Raw genomic sequence first — 19,309 nt, forward strand, 5'->3', positions numbered from 1 at the left:
GTTCTACTTCCCTTAACTGTGTGGAAGCACTGAACAAAGGAGGGCTGGCTCCCCTCAACTCTCAGCAAAGACAAGGCAAAGGGGCTCCTCTCTGTGTGTGCCCCAGGCCTCCAGGGAGTGTCCTGCAGAGAGACCTTCCTCCTAGAATAAAGGGACTGGCAAACAAGCCCTCACTCTCACAATCCACTAAGCTGGACCAAATTCCTGTCCAGATGGAAGGATATTAGCTATGCTCTCCGGAGAGTAGCCCTCGCCACCCCTGACAATCAATGCTGCATACTGTAAACATCGGAGACGCTCCCTTTGTTTTTCTGCCTTTAAATTGGCTTTAGTTCCAGACTCTCACTCTGTCCCTCGCAGTAATTCATTATAGTTTCTGTCCTGCACCAGGACCGGGTCAGTTCTACAGGCCTGTGGGACCAATATGCTTTTTATTTATTTTTAAGAGTGAATCAATTTCTCGATTTCAGAGTAGCAGCCATGTTAGTCTGTATTCGCAAAAAGAAAAGGAGTACTTGTGGCACCTTAGCGACTAAATAAATTTGTTAGTCTCTAAGGTGCCACAAGTACTCCTTTTCAATTTCTAGAATAAGCATAAAGGGTGAGGCTGGGGCCTTTGTCAGGAAAGGACAGGGCAAACATGGAGTGGGCAGCTTGAGATCTACACACAGGACATGTTCAAGCAATACTTCCACCCACTGACCTCAGTAGGAGCTTGGCCTGAGTAAGAACTGCAGGATTGAGCTCATAGATACAGATGCAATTCCCTATGATTTAGGGGATTTTGTTAAACCAGGATTGAATTTGAGCCACTAATTCCAAATGAGGGCCCTTTTCAGGAAACCTGAAAACCTTCCTGGTCCTAGCTAGAGCTGGGTAAATATTGTGCCAAAGCACCCATAAACATTCATTCAGGTAAGCCCTGTGAATGTATCTGGACAGTATTCACGGCCCCTTTTACTCACTTCCTGTGAATATTTGTATGAGCAATTTGTTTGTGGAATGAGAAAGTGTCACAGATGTTCATGGGAACGTCCCTTTCTGGAAACACCTGATCGCCTCTTGAAACATTTCATGGAGTCATCCAATAATGGAGCATAAACCATACCATGTGACTCAGGCGACCAGACACATAGCACGGATAGTGAATTATAACAACCCCGGCAAATGGAGCCCATAGGCTGAAGTACGTTCACATCAACCGCTCACTAAACAGCTTCAGAGTGGTAGCCATGTTAGTCTGTATCAGCAAAAACAACAAGGAAGGACTCCTCATTGTTTTCACTGAACAGTGTAGACTAATGAGGAGGCAGTGTGTCCTAATGGATAGGGTGCTGGTCTGAGACTTAGGAGACCTGTGTTTAGTTCCCAACTCTGTCGGTGTTGTGCTGAGTGACCGTGGGAAAGTCACTTCCACTCTTTGTGCCTCAATTTCCCTATCTGTAAAATGGGGATAATGCTCCTGACCTCCTTTGTAGAGTGCTTTGAGAGCTATGGATGAAAAGCACTGTATAAGAGATAGGTGTTTTTATTTGTTATTATTTATATTATTAGTGGATGAATTTGTAAGAGATCAGTCTGCCTACAGCTAATTTGTCAACAGAAGGAAGCTCTAAAGTCACTGAATAACCAGTTTTCTGTGAATAGTCATAGTTATACAGATCTGCAGTAATAATCACAGATGCTTTTAAAAGTGAAACAAGCAGAGTCTGAACTGCCCTGCTTTGTAGAAGATGGACTCTGTGTGCAAATTTTGCACCCTGCAATCCATACAGACCGAGTGTACAGAAGGTATTATAAAGCATCTGACCATGTTAGACAGGCATGAAAATTATTCCCTTTCACATGTGTCACTATTAGCCTTTTCCTAATGAGACCTGAGTCACAGCGGCCTCTGGAGTGCTAGGTGGGCGGTCAGAGGGAACTGATCAAACAGAGAATTGCTACAAAAATGTTGCATGAAATATTTAAACAGTTGCATAATCCGGTCAAGAAGAAGCTTCCCATGTGCTCAGAGCAGAAGTGGCAGCAGCAGGAGCTGCCATTAGCCAAGTACTGTCATATGCTGGTTTCTTTTACACAGCGCAGTCCTTCCTGGCTGAAGACCAACCTGGCAGGAGGAGGGTGCAGTCTAGCAGTTTGGAGGGGGTGTCTCTGTTTCCAGCTCTGTTGTTGACTCACCATGTGACCTCGGGCAGATCATTCCAGCTCCCTGAGCCTCCGCCTCCCCATCTGTGAAATGGGGGTAATAATTCTGACACACACCCCAAGGGTGCAGCTGCTGTTTGAGTTAGATCATAGAATATCAGGGTTGGAAGGGACCTCAGGAGGTCATCTAGTCCAACACCCTGCTCAAAGCAGGACCAATCCCCAACTAAATCATCCGAGCCAGGGCTTTGTCAAGCTGTGCCTTAAAAACCTCTGAGGAAGGAGATTCCACCACCTCCCCAGGTAATGCATTCCAGTTCTTCACCACCCTTCTAGTGAAAAAGTTTTTCCTAATATCCAACCTAAACCTCCCTCACTGCAACTTGAGACCATTGCTCCTTGTTCTGTCATCTGCTACCACTGAGAACAGTCTAGATCCATCCTCTTTGGTCGTTGAAAGCAGCTATCAAATCCCCCTCATTCTTCTCTTCCACAGACTAAACAATCCCAGTTCCCTCAGCCTCTCCTCATAAGTCATGTGTTCCAGTCCACTAATCATTTTTGTTGCCCTCCGCTGAACGTTTTCCAATTTTTCCACATCTTTCTTGTAGTGTGGGGCCCAAAACTGGACACAGTACTCCAGATGAGGCCTCACCAATGTCGAATAGAGGGGAACGATCACATCCCTCAATCTGCTTATACATCCGAAAATGCCATTGGCCTTCCTGGCAACAACGGCACACTGTTGACTCATATCCAGCTTCTCGTCCACTGTAACTCCTAGGTCCTTTTCTGCAGAACTGCTGCCTCGCCATTTGGTCCCTAGTCTGTAGCGGTGCATGGGATTCTTCCATCCTAAGTGCAGGACTCTGCACTTGTCCTTGTTGAACCTCATCAGATTTCTTTTGGCCCAATCCTCTAATTTGTCTAGGGCCTTTACAGATCTTGTCTGTAAAGCATTTTGACAGCATCAAAGGCATGGCACCATGCAAGGGAAAAGTCTAATTGCCAGACAGGAGAAAGTGTGAGGGGTCAGCAGTGCCAAAAGCAAGAGGCAGACAAGTAATAGTGTAATAGGGTAATTAGTATAATAGGCTTTACTGATTGTATAGAAAGCCCTTAATAATTTAGGCCCTTGAGCAACTGCCTCTCCCCCTAGATCTCTCCAAGGCATCTGAAGCTTAGGGGTTCATACAAATCAGGCCTTCTTGGTGCAGGGCCCCGATCAGTCTTTCTGATGTCATATCTAAAATACCTAAGCAATGAGCAAAGGCAGCAGCTAGGTGCTTCCCTGCCTTCGGGCCAGCTGCAGCTGGTGGAGAACACCCCTCAGCACTGGTGTGAGCTATGCGTCCAGGCACAGTTAGGACCGTAAGCATGGCCCCAAGGCTCTGACCTGCCTGGATGACTGGGGGCTGGAGAGTGTCCTCAGTTCCTCCCAGTGTTTCCCTGTCTCCATCATCAGTTCTCTCTTCCCTGGATCAAACCTGTACCAAATGTTTGTCATCCATCCATATACCAACTGGTGCTCCTGGGTGATGGCAGGGGTGCACTCACGGAGGAGGTGCATAGAGCTGTGTTGTCAGCATGCTCTTGACCATGGAGTACCCACTAGCTGTCTCAGGTGGATGCTGGAGAGAAGGGCAGACAGCAGGGACCTCTGTGTCACTCCACATGGAGGCTCTTGGTAGACAGGAACATTTGTCAGGCACGACTGACCCCATCAGTGTTGCGCCAGGGCTCACAAGGAACAACAGCACCTGATCGTCAACAGCATCAATGGCTGCAGGGGGATCAAGACATAGAAGCTTGGAAGTTTGACTCTCTCTCTGTCATTCCCTCTGACTGAGCATATACACATGGCTGCATGCCTCCTTCCTTGCCAAGTGCAAGGCCTTTCTGTTCCTGCTAGCTGCCTCTGACCCCCTTGCACCTTTTCTTTTAATCACCTCTGTCCTTTCTTGGATACTTTCCTTTGTTCACATTGTTTGGAGATGGATTCCTCCGGGCTCCAAGCCCATCTTGATTTCATTTTAATTTGTGTACAGCATCCCAGATACTTTTGCAAGATGGCTTCTTTGTACATTAACCAATAAATAAATGATCAGCCCCTTGTGTTGAGAAAAAAAAATTATTCCACCCACTCAGAGTGAAATCCTTGGCCCAGAAGTCCATATACATATGTTAAGTTTCATTATTTAGGAGAACAGTCCACATTTCTGTTTCCTCTGTACTTATTTTTAAAAAGCTACTGACAACTCCTGGAAAACTCACCAAAAATTTGGTCTGTAACCATCCTGCCCATGCACTGTATGCTTCCCTCATTCTTCAACATTATGGGTATCTACATAGAGACACAATCTCAAAGAAACCTGTCTTTGAGGCAGGGGATGAAATTATGGGTTTTTCCATCTTGAGGAGATTGAGAAAGAGTGTGTCTGTCACTTAGAGCAGTGGACCAGGAGTCAGTGCTCCTGGGTTCTATTCCCACTCTGCCACTGACTCACTGTATGACCTCAGATGCAAATCTCTGTGCCTTGGGGTTTCCCTATTTATAAAATGGGAGTGCTAATGCTAACTTATGTCACAAGGGTTAGCTAATTAACTGACATTTTTAAAGCATTGAGATCCCTAGATGAAACATGCTCTAGAAGTCAAAGAGGCACTTTTTCATACCATTTCAAATCTGCATGGAGAACTGGTGATCCTATCTCACTGGTTTCTAAAAAGAGATGTGGAGGTCTTTTGGGGTATCATTACACTGGGGAATGAGCCTCACTGCAACAGAGCCTCCCTTCTTTAAAGTATTACATGTAAATTGGGAAACATGGATAGCAGTACAGCCACTCTAAGGTAAGATTGTCCTATCTGCTGTAATCCAGAGTTCATGCCAGGACTGCTAGAAACTGGCTACACAAGGGATTAGCTTGTAGCATGGCCTTCTGTAAACACAATATGCTTCTGCTGTTTGCCCAGCTCACATTACTACTGGTGGTTGTTTAGATGACCTTTTGGATAGGATAAACCCACAGAAATATACAAATGCCATAAATATGTGTCACCAGCCCTAAAGATTGATCCCTTTCCTAAAGGCAACTTCCTGTTATTAGAAGCCACTTGGAAATCTCCCCAAGATTTCCAGGACAATTTTCTTTGACTGTTAGATAAAGACTCACTCTTACTAGGCAGTTGCCTTGTTTGGTTGCTTTGTGTGGTTGCTTAGGGCAGATTTTATTGTATCTGTAAGTGTTTAGAGATTAAACAGGATGGATTTGAATATGCAGATGAGTGTAGCTTTCCAGGCTGCACAAACTCTAGAACAGTGTTTCTCAGGCCGTGGGCTGCTTGCAGCCCAATCAGTACACAGCTGTGGCCCATGTGACATCATCAGGGCCATGCAGTATGGATGCAGCCCACATAACACATGGAGAGCCACATATATGCAGCCCACAATGATAAATAGGTTGAGAACCTTTGCCCTAGAAGCTAAGGGGTTCTGGCTCTTTCATGGGAAGCAGATGTGTTAGGAGGAGGGGTCTGCTCTGCACAGTGGAGGTCCATGGCTAAGTAAATACTCCCAGCTGCTTCCCTGAGGTAAAGAAGTCACTGCTGCATGGGAGAGACGGTGCATAGACAATCCAGGAAGTTTTTGGAAAGCGTAGGGGACAATTTCCTGGTGCAAGTGCTAGGGGAGCCAACTAGGGGGAGCGCTTTTCTTGACCTGCTGCTCACAAACCGGGTAGAATTAGTGGGGGAAGCAAAAGTGGATGGGAATCTGGGAGGCAGTGACCATGAGTTGGTTGAGTTCAGGATCCTGACGCAGGGAAGAAAGGTAAGCAGCAGGATACGGACCCTGGACTTCAGGAAAGCAGACTTTGACTCCCTCAGGGAACAGATGGCCAGGATCCCCTGGGGGACTAACATGAAAGGGAAGGGAGTCCAGGAGTGCTGGCTGTATTTCAAGGAATCCCTGTTGAGGTTACAGGGACAAACCATCCCGATGAGTCGAAAGAATAGTAAATATGGCAGGCGACCAGCTTGGCTTAATGGTGAAATCCTAGCGGATCTTAAACATAAAAAAGAAGCTTACAAGAAGTGGAAGGTTGGACATATGACCAGGGAAGAGTATAAAAATATTGCTCGGGCATGTAGGAAAGATATCAGGAGGGCCAAATCGCACCTGGAGCTGCAGCTAGCAAGAGATGTCAAGAGTAACAAGAAGGGTTTCTTCAGGTATGTTGGCAACAAGAAGAAAGCCAAGGAAAGTGTGGGCCCCTTACTGAATGAGGGAGGCAAGCTAGTGACAGAGGATGTGGAAAAAGCTAATGTACTCAATGCTTTTTTTGCTTCTGTTTTCACTAACAAGGTCAGCTCCCAGACTGCTGTGCTAGGCAACACAAAATGGGGAAGAGATGGCCAGCCCTCTGTAGAGATAGAGGTGGTTAGGGACTATTTAGAAAAGCTGGACGTGCACAAGTCCATGGGGCCGGACGAATTGCATCCGAGAGTGCTGAAGGAATTGGCGGCTGTGATTGCAGAGCCCTTGGCCATTATCTTTGAAAACTCGTGGCGAACGGGGGAAGTCCCGGATGACTGGAAAAAGGCTAATGTAGTGCCCATCTTTAAAAAAGGGAAGAAGGAGGATCCTGGGAACTACAGGCCGGTCAGCCTCACCTCAGTCCCTGGAAAAATCATGGAGCAGGTCCTCAAAGAATCAATCCTGAAGCACTTAGAGGAGAGGAAAGTGATCAGGAACAGTCAGCATGGATTCACCAAGGGAAGGTCATGCCTGACTAATCTAATCGCCTTTTATGATGAGATTACTGGTTCTGTGGATGAAGGGAAAGCAGTGGATGTATTGTTTCTTGACTTTAGCAAAGCTTTTGACACGGTCTCCCACAGCATTCTTGTCAGCAAGTTAAGGAAGTATGGGCTGGATGAATGCACTATAAGGTGGGTAGAAAGCTGGCTAGATTGTCGGGCTCAACGGGTAGTGATCAATGGCTCCATGTCTAGTTGGCAGCCGGTGTCAAGTGGAGTGCCCCAGGGGTCGGTCCTGGGGCCCGTTTTGTTCAATATCTTCATAAATGATCTGGAGGATGGTGTGGATTGCACTCTCAGCAAATTTGCGGATGATACTAAACTGGGAGGAGTGGTAGATACGCTGGAGGGGAGGGATAGGATACAGAAGGACCTAGACAAATTGGAGGATTGGGCCAAAAGAAATCTAATGAGGTTCAATAAGGATAAGTGCAGGGTCCTGCACTTAGGATGGAAGAATCCAATGCACCGCTACAGACTAGGGACCGAATGGCTCGGCAGCAGTTCTGCGGAAAAGGACCTAGGGGTGACAGTGGACGAGAAGCTGGATATGAGTCAGCAGTGTGCCCTTGTTGCCAAGAAGGCCAATGGCATTTTGGGATGTATAAGTAGGGGCATAGCGAGCAGATCGAGGGACGTGATCGTTCCCCTCTATTCGACACTGGTGAGGCCTCATCTGGAGTACTGTGTCCAGTTTTGGGCCCCACACTACAAGAAGGATGTGGATAAATTGGAAAGAGTACAGCGAAGGGCAACAAAAATGATTAGGGGTCTAGAGCACATGACTTATGAGGAGAGGCTGAGGGAGCTGGGATTGTTTAGTCTGCAGAAGAGAAGAATGAGGGGGGATTTGATAGCTGCTTTCAACTACCTGAAAGGGGGTTTCAAAGAGGATGGCTCTAGACTGTTCTCAATGGTAGCAGATGACAGAACGAGGAGTAATGGTCTCAAGTTGCAATGGGGGAGGTTTAGATTGGATATTAGGAAAAACTTTTTCACTAAGAGGGTGGTGAAACACTGGAATGCGTTACCTAGGGAGGTGGTAGAATCTCCTTCCTTAGAGGTTTTTAAGGTCAGGCTTGACAAAGCCCTGGCTGGGATGATTTAACTGGGACTTGGTCCTGCTTTGAGCAGGGGGTTGGACTAGATGACCTTCTGGGGTCCCTTCCAACCCTGATATTCTATGATTCTATGATTCTATGAGAGTTATTCCAGCTCCAGGCACAGCTATGAATAGGAGGAATGGAGATGGAGTAAACCATCTGCAGGGCTCTCAGCCTATTGCCAGGGGACAGCCAGGTACAAAGACCCCAGTGGTGTGAGAGCTCCTTCAGTTACTAATGCTTGGGGTGCTGCTACAGGGCATTCCCTGTTCCAGCTGGGATCCCAGAATGCTTTGAAAACACAGCCCCGTGTGAGGCAGGGAAGAGTTATTCCCATTTACAGATGGGGAAACTGAGGCATGGAAGGAAATGACACATTCAGGGTCCTGCAGGAAGCCTGTGGCCAAACCAGGAAGAGAACGCAAGAGTCCTGACTCCCATTCCTCTGCTTCTACCCACTAGACCCCTCTCCCTTTCTCTGGGGTCAGAGGAACGAAAAATTTCCCTGGTGACCAGTGGCAGTGACCACATCTTTCAGGAGTCCTGGAGGGCCCTGTCACTCCATTTCCTTCCCTAATTTCAGGCAAGGCAGCTCAAGGGCAGTAATGAGGGTGGAGCTCTGCCCTGCGCTGGGGAGGATCCCAGTCATGCTCTCTGGGCAGAGTGAGTCCGCCAGGCCTGTGAAACGCCATCTCCATACCCAGTGTCGCTTTGGCTGGGAGACTTTGACCTACTGCCCAGCTGTTAGGAAGAGCGAGTTGCTGATGCTGCTCTTTCTGCCACTGGTGAATGACCTTCAGACTGTACATTTCATGCTTAGCGATCAACAGCGTGTGTGCAGAAGGCTCTGTGCGGAGGATCCAGGAACGTTCTTGGGGACCTGTTACTCTGCAGGTTAGTCTGGGGACTGTGTTTGTCTTTGTGGTTTATTGACCAGCTGGAGAACTGGTGAGAAAGCTGTCTGTTCAATTTGCACAGTCGGGGCAGTCTGTCCTCGCCCTGGGGACGGGTCTGGGCGGGGCACATAAGCCTTTTCTGACTGTAATTTCTGTTATTTGATCAGATCATTAGTCACAGTAATGGAAGGAGCAGGGCACTATGCAAGAGTTTAATTCTCCATGCGTGTTAAGGGAATTCTAGGAATGTGGGTTAGTAACAGAGTAAATTAACATTTATTTTAAAAATATGAGGCCAATCTTCAAAAGGGTGAAGCGGAGCTCTCAGGTGTGTGTGCAGGCAAAGATCCACACAAGCACACCTGAGCACTTCACCTGCTCACACACACCTGTGCTGGAATGCTCACTAGTACCAGGTTGGGGAGCAGCAGCTGCACAGGGAGCTGGCCAGACAGGACCCCAGAGAGGGGTTTGTTGGCCAGGATGCATTTAGCAGCAACAGCTGCTCTGGTAAGCCCATGGGAAGAACTGCAGCTGCATGTTGGCCATGAGAAGCAGAGGAACATTGTGCCAGTCAACAGTGAACTGAAAGATGTGTACTTTAACCCTTTGATCCCTGAGCTGTCATCAATTCAGCATTTTAAGGGATGGGTGAGGCTTAAGGCTTATACAGGGGAAGAGGCACAAATTTTAGGAATGACTGGTTTGATCCTGCCTTTCTGAGGCTGTAGTTCTGAGCTGCAGGTATCAGCGTAGCTCTGGGAGCTTCCCCAGTGCTGGGATATGCAGGTCAGGCTGCAGGTACATTTACAGAGCTGAGTGGGGAAGTTTGCAAAGACAGTACAATAAAACCTTTCTTCCATTTGTTGTTTCTGGCGTTGGTTTTGCTGGGTAAATGTCGACCGTTTCCAGGGTGCCTTTCTACAAAAGACTCTGCTGTGCTAGGACAAAGATTCAGAGCCCAGCCGTTGGGGTGCCAAGAGCGCTGGCAGGCGGGAGCAGAGTTTAGAGAACACAGGCGCGGAACGTGGGTTGAGCCATTCCGGGGCACAGAGAGTTCTCTTGTTAGATGCTAGCTTGAGTGGCTGGAGGATTTGCTGGGTTTGTAAAGCAGGCTGAAGCCTTCAAGTGGGACGTGGTGAGTGTGACACACTGGCCCAGAAAGCACCAGCCCCTGGTTCTTCCCCTCTGAGGAAAGAGATGCCTGTGTGCCCAAGTCTCTGCCTACTGCCAGAGGTCCGAGCCAGCAGTGCCATGGGAGCTGGAAGAGCGAGCATCCTGGGTATTGAGATGCAAAGGAGCTCGCCAAATGCCCATTCTGCTTCAGAATTGCAACGGCCAGGGCGGTCGCAAATAGCTTTTAAAAGAGAAGCAAAGTGTGTTGACCTCAGGCAGTGTCTAAGGAATAATGTGCTCGGGCTCATCAGCCTGGTATAGCGACCTAGCCAGGGGTGGGGATAGTTGAGGATGCGATCCAGTCTACACAAGTCCTGCAAGGCTAAGAGTGGGGAAAGCTTCCACGACGCTCCCTTACCAAGTCTGTTGTGCATTCCTCCTCCCTTGGGCCGGAGAGGTGAGTCAGCAGCTGCTTTTACTGTTGAAGAAATGGGGTTAAATATAAACACTGAGATGTGGCTTAGCCCCTTTGCTGCTGGGCCTGCTGCCCTTGCAGACTGGCTCTGTCCCATTGTCATCAGAAGACTTTCAGGACAGCCCAGCCTGCTCAGCACCCTTGTAGGGGCAGGCCTTCTCTGGGATGCACCAGGCCCATTCAAGCAGCTCCCCTGGCACTCTGACTTCATTTCCTTCCTGGGCACAGTCTTGGGGGTTTGGTTTAATTTGTCTTGCCCCTGCAGGAGGGACCTGGCTGCCATGCATGTAGCAGTGATCGGGGCGGGGGTGATCGGGCTGTCCACAGCCTTGTGCATCTACGATCAATATCACTCGGTCGTCCAACCCCTGGAAATTGAGGTCTACGCTGACCAGTATACGCCGCTCACCACCAGCGATGGAGCAGCAGGGCTCTGGCAGCCCTACCTGGATGATAAGAGAAACGCTCAAGAAACGTAAGAGAGGCGGCTTCGGCTCTCATACGGTTATAATGTTAATCTGTCAGCGCCTGGCAAGCAAGGACGTGGGTGATACTGACCAGTGTGTTCAGGTGCCCCAGTGATGGCAATTAAATAATTATTACATCCCAAATCAATTCCCCTCATTATCTGCAAACCACTGTCCGCTCAGGCTGAAATGCTTTTAAAGGCAAATATGTTCTGGGTCGCTTCCAGATCTCGTAATCAGTTAGGTCCAGTCTGCCTGGAGGGTCATTCGTTTCATCTCCTTGCTATTCAGCTTGATGACTATTGAGCGGCCTTGACGAAAGCACTACTGTGTAATCAAGATCATCAGCTCTGCCTTCTGCAGGTGCTCTCTCCTGGCACAGTGCTGTTGAGAATCTGATATGCCCCCACACAATGTGGGACACGTTTGGTACAAAACCGATCAACGGTTGGAAGGAAACCTAGCTCCTCTACATTCTGCCAGCTCTTCACTGATTGGGAGGGGCTGGCAAGCTAAGTGTGAAACCAGTCTCTGGAAAGTTTCTAAGGCCTTGCTTGCGCTGGGGTTTCAGCCCGCAGCTTAGCTGCATCAGTGCAGATCCCTAGTGTAGACAAGGCCACGTGCCTCATCATTGCCACCACACTGATGGCAGTCCCCTGCAAGAAATTTGCCTGGAGGAGCTGAAAATAGAAATCCCACTTCCCGCCAGCGCTCTGCCTCATGAACGAAAGTGTTCCAGAGCTCAGACATGAGCTCTGAAAGGGGGCACGTTGCAGACAGACAATCCCACAGCAGTTAGTTACTCAAATTGAGGTCAGGGCATCGATGGAGCAGAACCTCCTTTGTCTGGAGTCCCAATAGCCTCCCCTAGCCCCAGCTCTCCAGACTCCAGCCCAGGCAGGATGCTGCTGCTCCATATACAGGAGTCACGCCCCCATCCTCCAGTCTGACTCAATGGCTCCTAAACTCCACCAGGAGCTGGGGTCAGCTGGCCAGTTGTTTTAATAAAGCCTTTTGTGGACTTGCCTCTGCCACCTTCAGGGACCTTGTCTGCCTCCTGCCTCTCTCCCTGCATTTGGCTAGCACCAGCCTCTTCCCTGCCCCTTCACCTAACCTCAGCAGCCGTAGGGCAAGAGCTTGCCTCTGTGCAGCTCCCACCACCTGCCTCCTTGCTCATTTACAATCCCAGAGGAGTTCATCTCTTCCCCTCCTCCCATCCCCCTGGCTGGGCCTCTTCATTTCTCTCTCCCTCTGCTATGATTTAATGATTCTGGAACTGTAAATCCATATTAAAGGCATGATGATAAATAGCATGGTCTAGCCCTGCAAACCCTAACTCAGGTGAGTAGATTTCCATCAGTTGAAGGGACCTGGGAGGAAGGGTGTGCTGGTACAAGCACTGAAGCTGGTATGTTATTAGGATGCCTTCTGAAAGATAAATCTGTGTGATATTATATTTTAGGCTCTGGAACAAAGAGACATTTGATTACCTGTGTGGACACCTGAGCTCACCGGAAGCAGAGGAAATGGGACTCTTCCCAGTTTCTGGCTACAATCTCTTTACACAGCCAGTTCCGGTAAGCAGATACAGATGAAAGGGACCAAGGGTCAATGGCTCAAGTCTTGTGGGGCAAACCTGTGGTTTTTGTTTTCTGGTGTATAAAGCTTTACCAGATCAGCTGACAGTTCATCTTGTCACCAGTTTGTCTGGACTGTGCACTTGCTGGTTCTCCAGTGATATGTAAACGTAAATGCCGGGCTAGCCATCATCTGGTGTAAACCGAAGTAGCTCTGTTGACTTCAATGGAGCAATGACAGTTTCCACCAGCAGAGGGTCTGGCCCTCCATTCCTCTGGACTGAGCCATACGCTGGTGTCCCATGTCATCCTTCCCATGTTCAGCTACATGGACTCTAGGAATGTGTTATAGTGATTAAATAATGTTAAGGAGCCTGGAACATTTTCCCCTCTGCAGAACCCACCTTGGAAGGACATTGTTCTGGGATTTAGGAATCTGACACCAAAAGAGCTTGAACTCTTCCCTGGTTACAGGTATTATACAATGCATAAATATACCTACACCTCCAGGAATCCCATGCACTGCACCATACAATAGGTATAGTGTACTAGACATAAAGACAGTGAGAAGCAGCATGATCTAGAGCAAAAAAACAGGTGACCAAGACCCAGGATTACTGGGTTCCATTCCTGCCTTTGCTACTGTCCCACTATGTGACTTAATTTTTCCATGCATCACTTCTCCCCCTGAGGATAGTCATACTACCTATCTCCCAGGGATGTCATGAGGATTAATGTGACAAAGCCCTGGCTGGGATGATTTAGTTGGGGTTGGTCCTGCTTTGAGAAGAGGTTTGCACTAGATGCCTCCTGAGGTCCCTTCCACTCCTTATATTCTATGATTCTATGAACGGGTTCAGTGGATGTTGATAGGTAAGTGCTAAGCATTATTGAGTTATTATGGAGCTGTAGCTCTTTTCTATAAATAAGAAGTTGGAATCAGCTCAGATAAGACAGAAGAGAGGGACATGTGGAGTTTTTCAGCTCCTTCCTCTGCTAAAAATATTTCAGGAGATGCCCTAAAAAGAGTAGACGTGAAAGCAAATTCTGTGCCAATAAGACGCAATCAAATGATATTGCATGTCCATTTTTCTCTTCCTCTGGTTTCAGCTATGGTTGGTTTAACACAGCACTAATCTTAGAGGGCAAGAGCTATTTGCCTTGGCTGACCAAGAGGTGAGTGCCAGCCTATTACCTTTCTGCTGTTCTGCTATGGGTGGGTTATGTCCCTATTTTCAGACTTGTGCAGTAATCTGTAGATTTAAGGGTGAATAAAAAGCAGCTTTCTTTCCTCAGTTCACCCATCAGCCTACTTATAAATAATTTTGAAAATTCCATTTTCATTCAGACAAAAGGGGGAAAAACAACAAATATTATTCAAGATTCTCCTTTAACCTGAAGTTGCTGGATGTATTTTAGATGGTAGTACTGCGTATGGTTAATGTTGGCTGACACTTTTAATTATAAGACCTTGTTTTCAGTTGCTTGTAACTTTGCCAGACTTTAATTGTTTGGGATGAAATTTTCCATGCTGGGTGTCTGCTTCAGGCTGAATATTTTGGGAACATTTTAGCAAAAACAGTTCAGCCATGAAATTAGAGAAAAACATGTTGCTTTGCCTATGTTTAAAAATCCATACATATTGGGGATCAATGGGGTCCAAATGATCAATTTTTTTTCTTTTCTTTTTTCCAGTTTGTTCCTTAAAAAATTAAGAAAATAGTATGTGATCACAAAATTAAAGACTATATCATAATGCAGCTTCTGGGGGGCTGAATTAAGGTTGCATAGGCAACCTTAATTCTGGCATTTCTTAACTTTGAAGTGCTTAACTTTGCAACTTTCACAATGTTCTTTTAATGGAGCTTTCTTAAAGGTCATAAGAACATAAGAGCGGTGTCATAAGTATAAAGGGAAGGGTAACTACCTTTCTGTATACAGCGCTATAAAATCCCATTCCCTTTATATTTATGACAGCTGGCCATACTGGGTCGACCAAAGGTCCATCTAGCCCAGTATCCTGTCTTCCGACAGTGGCCAATGCCAGGAGCCCCGAGTGAATGAATGGAACACGTAACCGTCAAGTGATCCATCCCGTCACCCATTCCCAGCTTCTGGCAAACAGAAGCTAGCGACACCATCCCTGCCCATCCTGGCTAATAGCCATTGATGGACCTAAAAAGAAAAGGAGTACTTGTGGCACCTTAGAGACTAACAAATTTATTAGAGCATAAGCTTTCGTGAGCTACAGCTCACTTCATCACGAAAGCTTATGCTCTAATAAATTTGTTAGTCTCTAAGGTGCCACAAGTACTCCTTTTCTTTTTGCGAATACAGACTAACACGGCTGCTACTCTGAAACCTGTCATTGATGGACCTATCCTTCATGAATTTTTTCTAATTCTTTTTTGAACTCTGTTAAAGTCTTGCCCTTCACAACATCCTCCGGCAAGGAGTTCCACAGATTGACTGTGCATTGTGTGAAAAAATACTTCCTTTTGTTTGTTTAAACCTGCTGCCTATTCATTTCATTTGGTGGCCCCTAGTTCTTGTGTTATGAGCAGGAGTAAATAACACTTCCTTATTTACTTTCTCCACACCAGTCATGATTTTATAGACCTCTATCATATCCCCCCTTAGTTGTCTGTCTCTTTTCCAAGGTGAAAAGTCCAAGTTTTATTAATCTCTGCTCAGATGGCAGACACTCCACACCCCTAATCATTTTTGCTCTTTTCTGTACCTTTTCCAATTCCAATATATTTTTTTGAGATAGGGCGACTAGATCTATACGCAGTATTCAAGATGTGGGCATGCCATGGATTTATATAGAGGCAATATGATATTTTCTGTCTTTTTAACTAGCCCTTTCCTAATCATTCCCAACATCTTGTTAGCTTTTTTGACTGCCACTGCACATTGATTGGATGTTTTCAGAGAACTATCCATAGTGACTCCAAGATCTTTCTTGAGTGGTAAAAGCTAATTTAGACCCCATCATTTTAGATGTATAGTAGGGATGATGTTTCCCAATGTGCATTATTTTGCTTTTATCAACATTAAATTTTATCTGCCATTTTATTGCCCAGTCACCCAATTTTGAGAAATCTTTTTTGTAGCTCTTCACAGTCTGCCTGGGACTTAACTATCTTGAGTACTTTTTTGTATCATCTTCAGATTTTGCCACCTCACTGTTTACCCCTTTTTCCAGACCATTTATGAATATGTTAAATAGGACTGGGCCCAGTACAGACCCCTGGGGGACACCACTATTTACCTCTCTCCATTCTGAAAACTCACCATTTATTCCTACCCTTTGTTGCCTATCTTTTAACTGGTTACCAGTCCATGAGAGAATCTTCCCTCTTATCCCATGACAGCTTACTTTGCTTAAGAGCCTTTGGTGAGGATCCTTGTCAAAGGCTTTCCGTAAATCTAAATACACTACATCCACTGAATCCCCCTTGTCCACATGCTTGTTGACCCCCTCAAAGAATTCTAGTAGACTGGTGAGGCATGACTTCCCTTTACAAAACCATGTTGACTATTCCCCAACAAATTATGTTCATCTATGTGTCTGACAATTTTGTTCTTTATTATCGTTTCAACCAGTTTGCCCAGTACTGAAGTTAGGCTTGCCAGCCTGTAATTGCTGGGGTCACCTCTGGAGCCTTTTTAAAAAATTGGCATCACATTAGCTAACCTCCAGTCATTTGGTACAGAAGCTGATTTAAATCATAGGTTACAGATGACAGTTACTAGTCCTGCAATTTCACATTTGAGTTCCTTCAAAACTCTTGGGTGAATACTTATTGCTGTTTAGTTTATCAATTTGTTCCAAAACCTCTGCTAATGACACCTCAATCTGGGACAGTTCCTCAGTTTCATCACCTAAAAAGAATGGCTCAGGGTTGGGGATCTTCCTCATATCCTCAACCGTGAAGATGGATGCAAAGAATTCATTTAGTTTCTCTGCAATGGCCTTATCATCCTTGAGTGCGCCTTTAGCATCTCGATTGTCCAGTGGCCCCACTGGTTATTTAGCAGGCTTCCTGCTTCTGATGTACTTAAATATTTTTTGGCTATTACTTTTTGAGTCTTTGGCTACCTGTTCTTCAAATTCTTTTTTGGCCTTCCTAATTATATTTTTACATTTCATTTGCCAGAGTTTATGCTCCTTTCTATTTTCCTTACTAGGATTTAATTTTGTTTTTTGTATATGAAAAGAAATAAAATGGATTAAGTTAGCAATGCAAGATTGCAAATGGGGCATTGTTGCAGAAAAGGGTTTTGTTTGTTTTAAAATGTGTAATGAATGAGCCATTTACAATACATGTGAAAGTCTGGAATATGCTGTATGGTTTAGCATGATTAGTATGATTGTCAATTAGTGGTATCCCAGTACATTAAAGAAATGAGGTAATGATTGGAGACCATTTAAGAGCCATTGAGAGAGACTGGGGTATATGGTAGTACATGAAGAGTAATAACCCTTCCCTGGTGGCTGGTTTGAACTGTTCTGTTGCTGTTAGTTGTCATTAACAAATGAACTTTGTTCTTACAGGTTACAGCAGAGAGGAGTCAAGTTTTTTCATAAGACGATTGAATCCTTCCAGGAGGTTGGCCAGGAATTTAATTGGAGAAAATCTGCTGGGGAAGGGCTGGCTGGACATTTAGAAAGACTCCGAGACTCCTGAGTTGTGGCGGGAGGAGAGGAAGAGCATTTGCCTTGTGCAGGGGCAGGGCAGGGGAGACACCACACTGCATGAATGCCTTATTAACGGCAACCGTGGGTCCCACAGCTGTTGGGGAGGCAACAGTTCTATCTGGCGTGTAATCTGCCAGGCGCTCCAAGATGCTGTGGGGAACTACTTACTTTTACTAGAATGCAGCAGTCTGGGTAGAGAAGCAGTCTTAACTATCCCTGAGCGGGAGTCTTTCAGGCAGACCTACTCCCTTTGATCATTGGACTGTGCTATGTGCATTGCAAGGGGGGGGCTGGCACAGCACTCAGGAGAATATCAAATGAGTCGAGTGCTCTGGCTGTGCTGGGATCTCATTATTCCTTTACCTGCGGACAGGAATTCAGACAGTTACCATAGCCATCCCGGTGTCCCCTTCAGGGGAGGCTGTGTCAGATCCCGACCTCATGTGCACATGTGGGATTTCCGTGAGAGCTGTGCCTGAGGATTTGAGTGCCGGATTTGTCCTCTCTGTTTTATGGACTAGAGCATTCATTACTAGCTGAGGGTGGCAGTTCAGGTGCTTGGCTTGGCTTTGGCACCTGGAAGAGAACTGCAGAACCAATGGTGGGTGCTCCCCAAGTGGGTCTATGAGTTCCTCTGCCTCCCCGGATTGCATGTCCTGCTCATGGCTGTGCATCTCTCCCTTGTTAGATGGTTGCCAAGGGCGTGGATGTTATAATAAACTGTACTGGGGTCCGTGCAGGGGAACTGCAACCAGACCCAGGGTTAATGCCAGGCCGAGGACAAATCATAAAGGTGAGGATGGTACTCGGGGGGCAGGTGCCAGATTTTGTTTCTTTTGCTGGATGATTGGACTCACTAGGCCCAGCTCATGGGATGTATGAATGTGTGTGGTCTGGTGGCCAAAGCACAGGACTAAAAGTCCTGGTTCTGCTGTGGACTCACGATGCCACCATGGGCTGATCCCTAAACCTCTTTCCCCAACTGTAACGTGTGGATGGTGGGTTTAAGACTCAGTTGTTCATATATGTAACATGCTGTGAAATCCTTGGCCAAAGTCTTGAAGGGTTATTATTATTCTGAAAAAACACAGTAATATGAGGTGGGAAGCACTGGTACTCATCTTCCCACCTACCTATCATCCATCTGCCCCTCTGTCTTGATGCTGCATTATAAGAAATGCTGATGATGTGGCATAAATATAATATAAATGTAACAAAAGAAATTGCGTGGCAGGACCTCTGCTCCTGGTGTTTACTGATGAGTGAATATTTCTTCCTTTTGTGTGTCTGGGCCAGGGGTTGACTTTCTTTGGCCAGTTCAATTTTCCATCCACCTAGGCAAAGAAATCCCTAGATGTTCAATTCCGATATCTGTGGATCTATATTGCTCTGTTTTCTTCATCTCTTAGGTCCTGGCCCCTTGGGTGAAGCATTTTGTCCTGACTCATGATCATGAATCTGGAATCTATAACTCACCATACATTATACCTGGGTAAATAACAGTTAACAGACTGTCCTGGGATCCATCAGATATCAGTAATGAACAAAGACTCAAAAATGGCTCCCTATTGACATCTATAATGCAGAAATCCTGCAAGAGCAAAAACACTTTAAATATTAAACCAGGGCCTGGATTTGTACCCTGCCTATGTTCCTTTTATTAGGTGTGTGGGAGGAGAGCAGTGGGTATGCATGGAAAAAGCAAGGCAATTCCCAGTGTCTGCACTGACTTAGAGGGCTGCTTGCACAAGTTCACAGTTAAACTCCCCTCGGTCTAGCAAGATTCAGGTTTGGCTCTGGAGCTTCCTGGGCTGGTAGGAGCTGGGGACACCAAGAAGCATTCATTGCACTTGCACGGCTATTTGCCAACAGGCGAACCCTGCCATCCATAGTCCTTACTTCAGCAGAATTCTGCCAGCTCCTGAGAGGTGCTGAGCACACCCACCTACCATTGAAGCCCAGGCACATTTGTGTGGAGCCTGTTCTTTTTCCACACTCCAT

The 19,309-nt window shown here is 46.4% G+C and overlaps 1 protein-coding gene across 3 annotated transcripts in view; it reads left to right on the plus strand.

Moving 5' to 3' along the window:
• DAO (D-amino acid oxidase) overlaps positions 1 to 19,309 on the plus strand; it is a 29,185-nt gene that overhangs the window by 837 nt on the left and 9,039 nt on the right. The window contains exons 1-8 of one of the 3 annotated variants that reach the window (XM_043498432.1): positions 8,817 to 8,966; positions 10,825 to 11,034; positions 12,489 to 12,603; positions 13,001 to 13,077; positions 13,615 to 13,779; positions 17,165 to 17,219; positions 17,997 to 18,101; positions 18,718 to 18,800. In XM_043498432.1, the coding sequence (XP_043354367.1) occupies positions 10,841 to 11,034; positions 12,489 to 12,603; positions 13,001 to 13,077; positions 13,615 to 13,779; positions 17,165 to 17,219; positions 17,997 to 18,101; positions 18,718 to 18,800 (794 nt within the window). In that variant the 5' untranslated portion in view covers positions 8,817 to 8,966; positions 10,825 to 10,840. Of the gene's footprint in view, positions 1 to 8,816; positions 8,967 to 10,824; positions 11,035 to 12,488; positions 12,604 to 13,000; positions 13,078 to 13,614; positions 13,780 to 17,164; positions 17,220 to 17,996; positions 18,102 to 18,717; positions 18,801 to 19,309 lie in introns of those variants that run through there. The other 2 variants (XM_043498434.1, XM_043498433.1) reach the window with 2 other exon arrangements.

This window comes from Dermochelys coriacea, chromosome 15 (genome assembly GCF_009764565.3).
Source record: "Dermochelys coriacea isolate rDerCor1 chromosome 15, rDerCor1.pri.v4, whole genome shotgun sequence".
NCBI classification, from domain to species: domain Eukaryota; kingdom Metazoa; phylum Chordata; order Testudines; family Dermochelyidae; genus Dermochelys; species Dermochelys coriacea.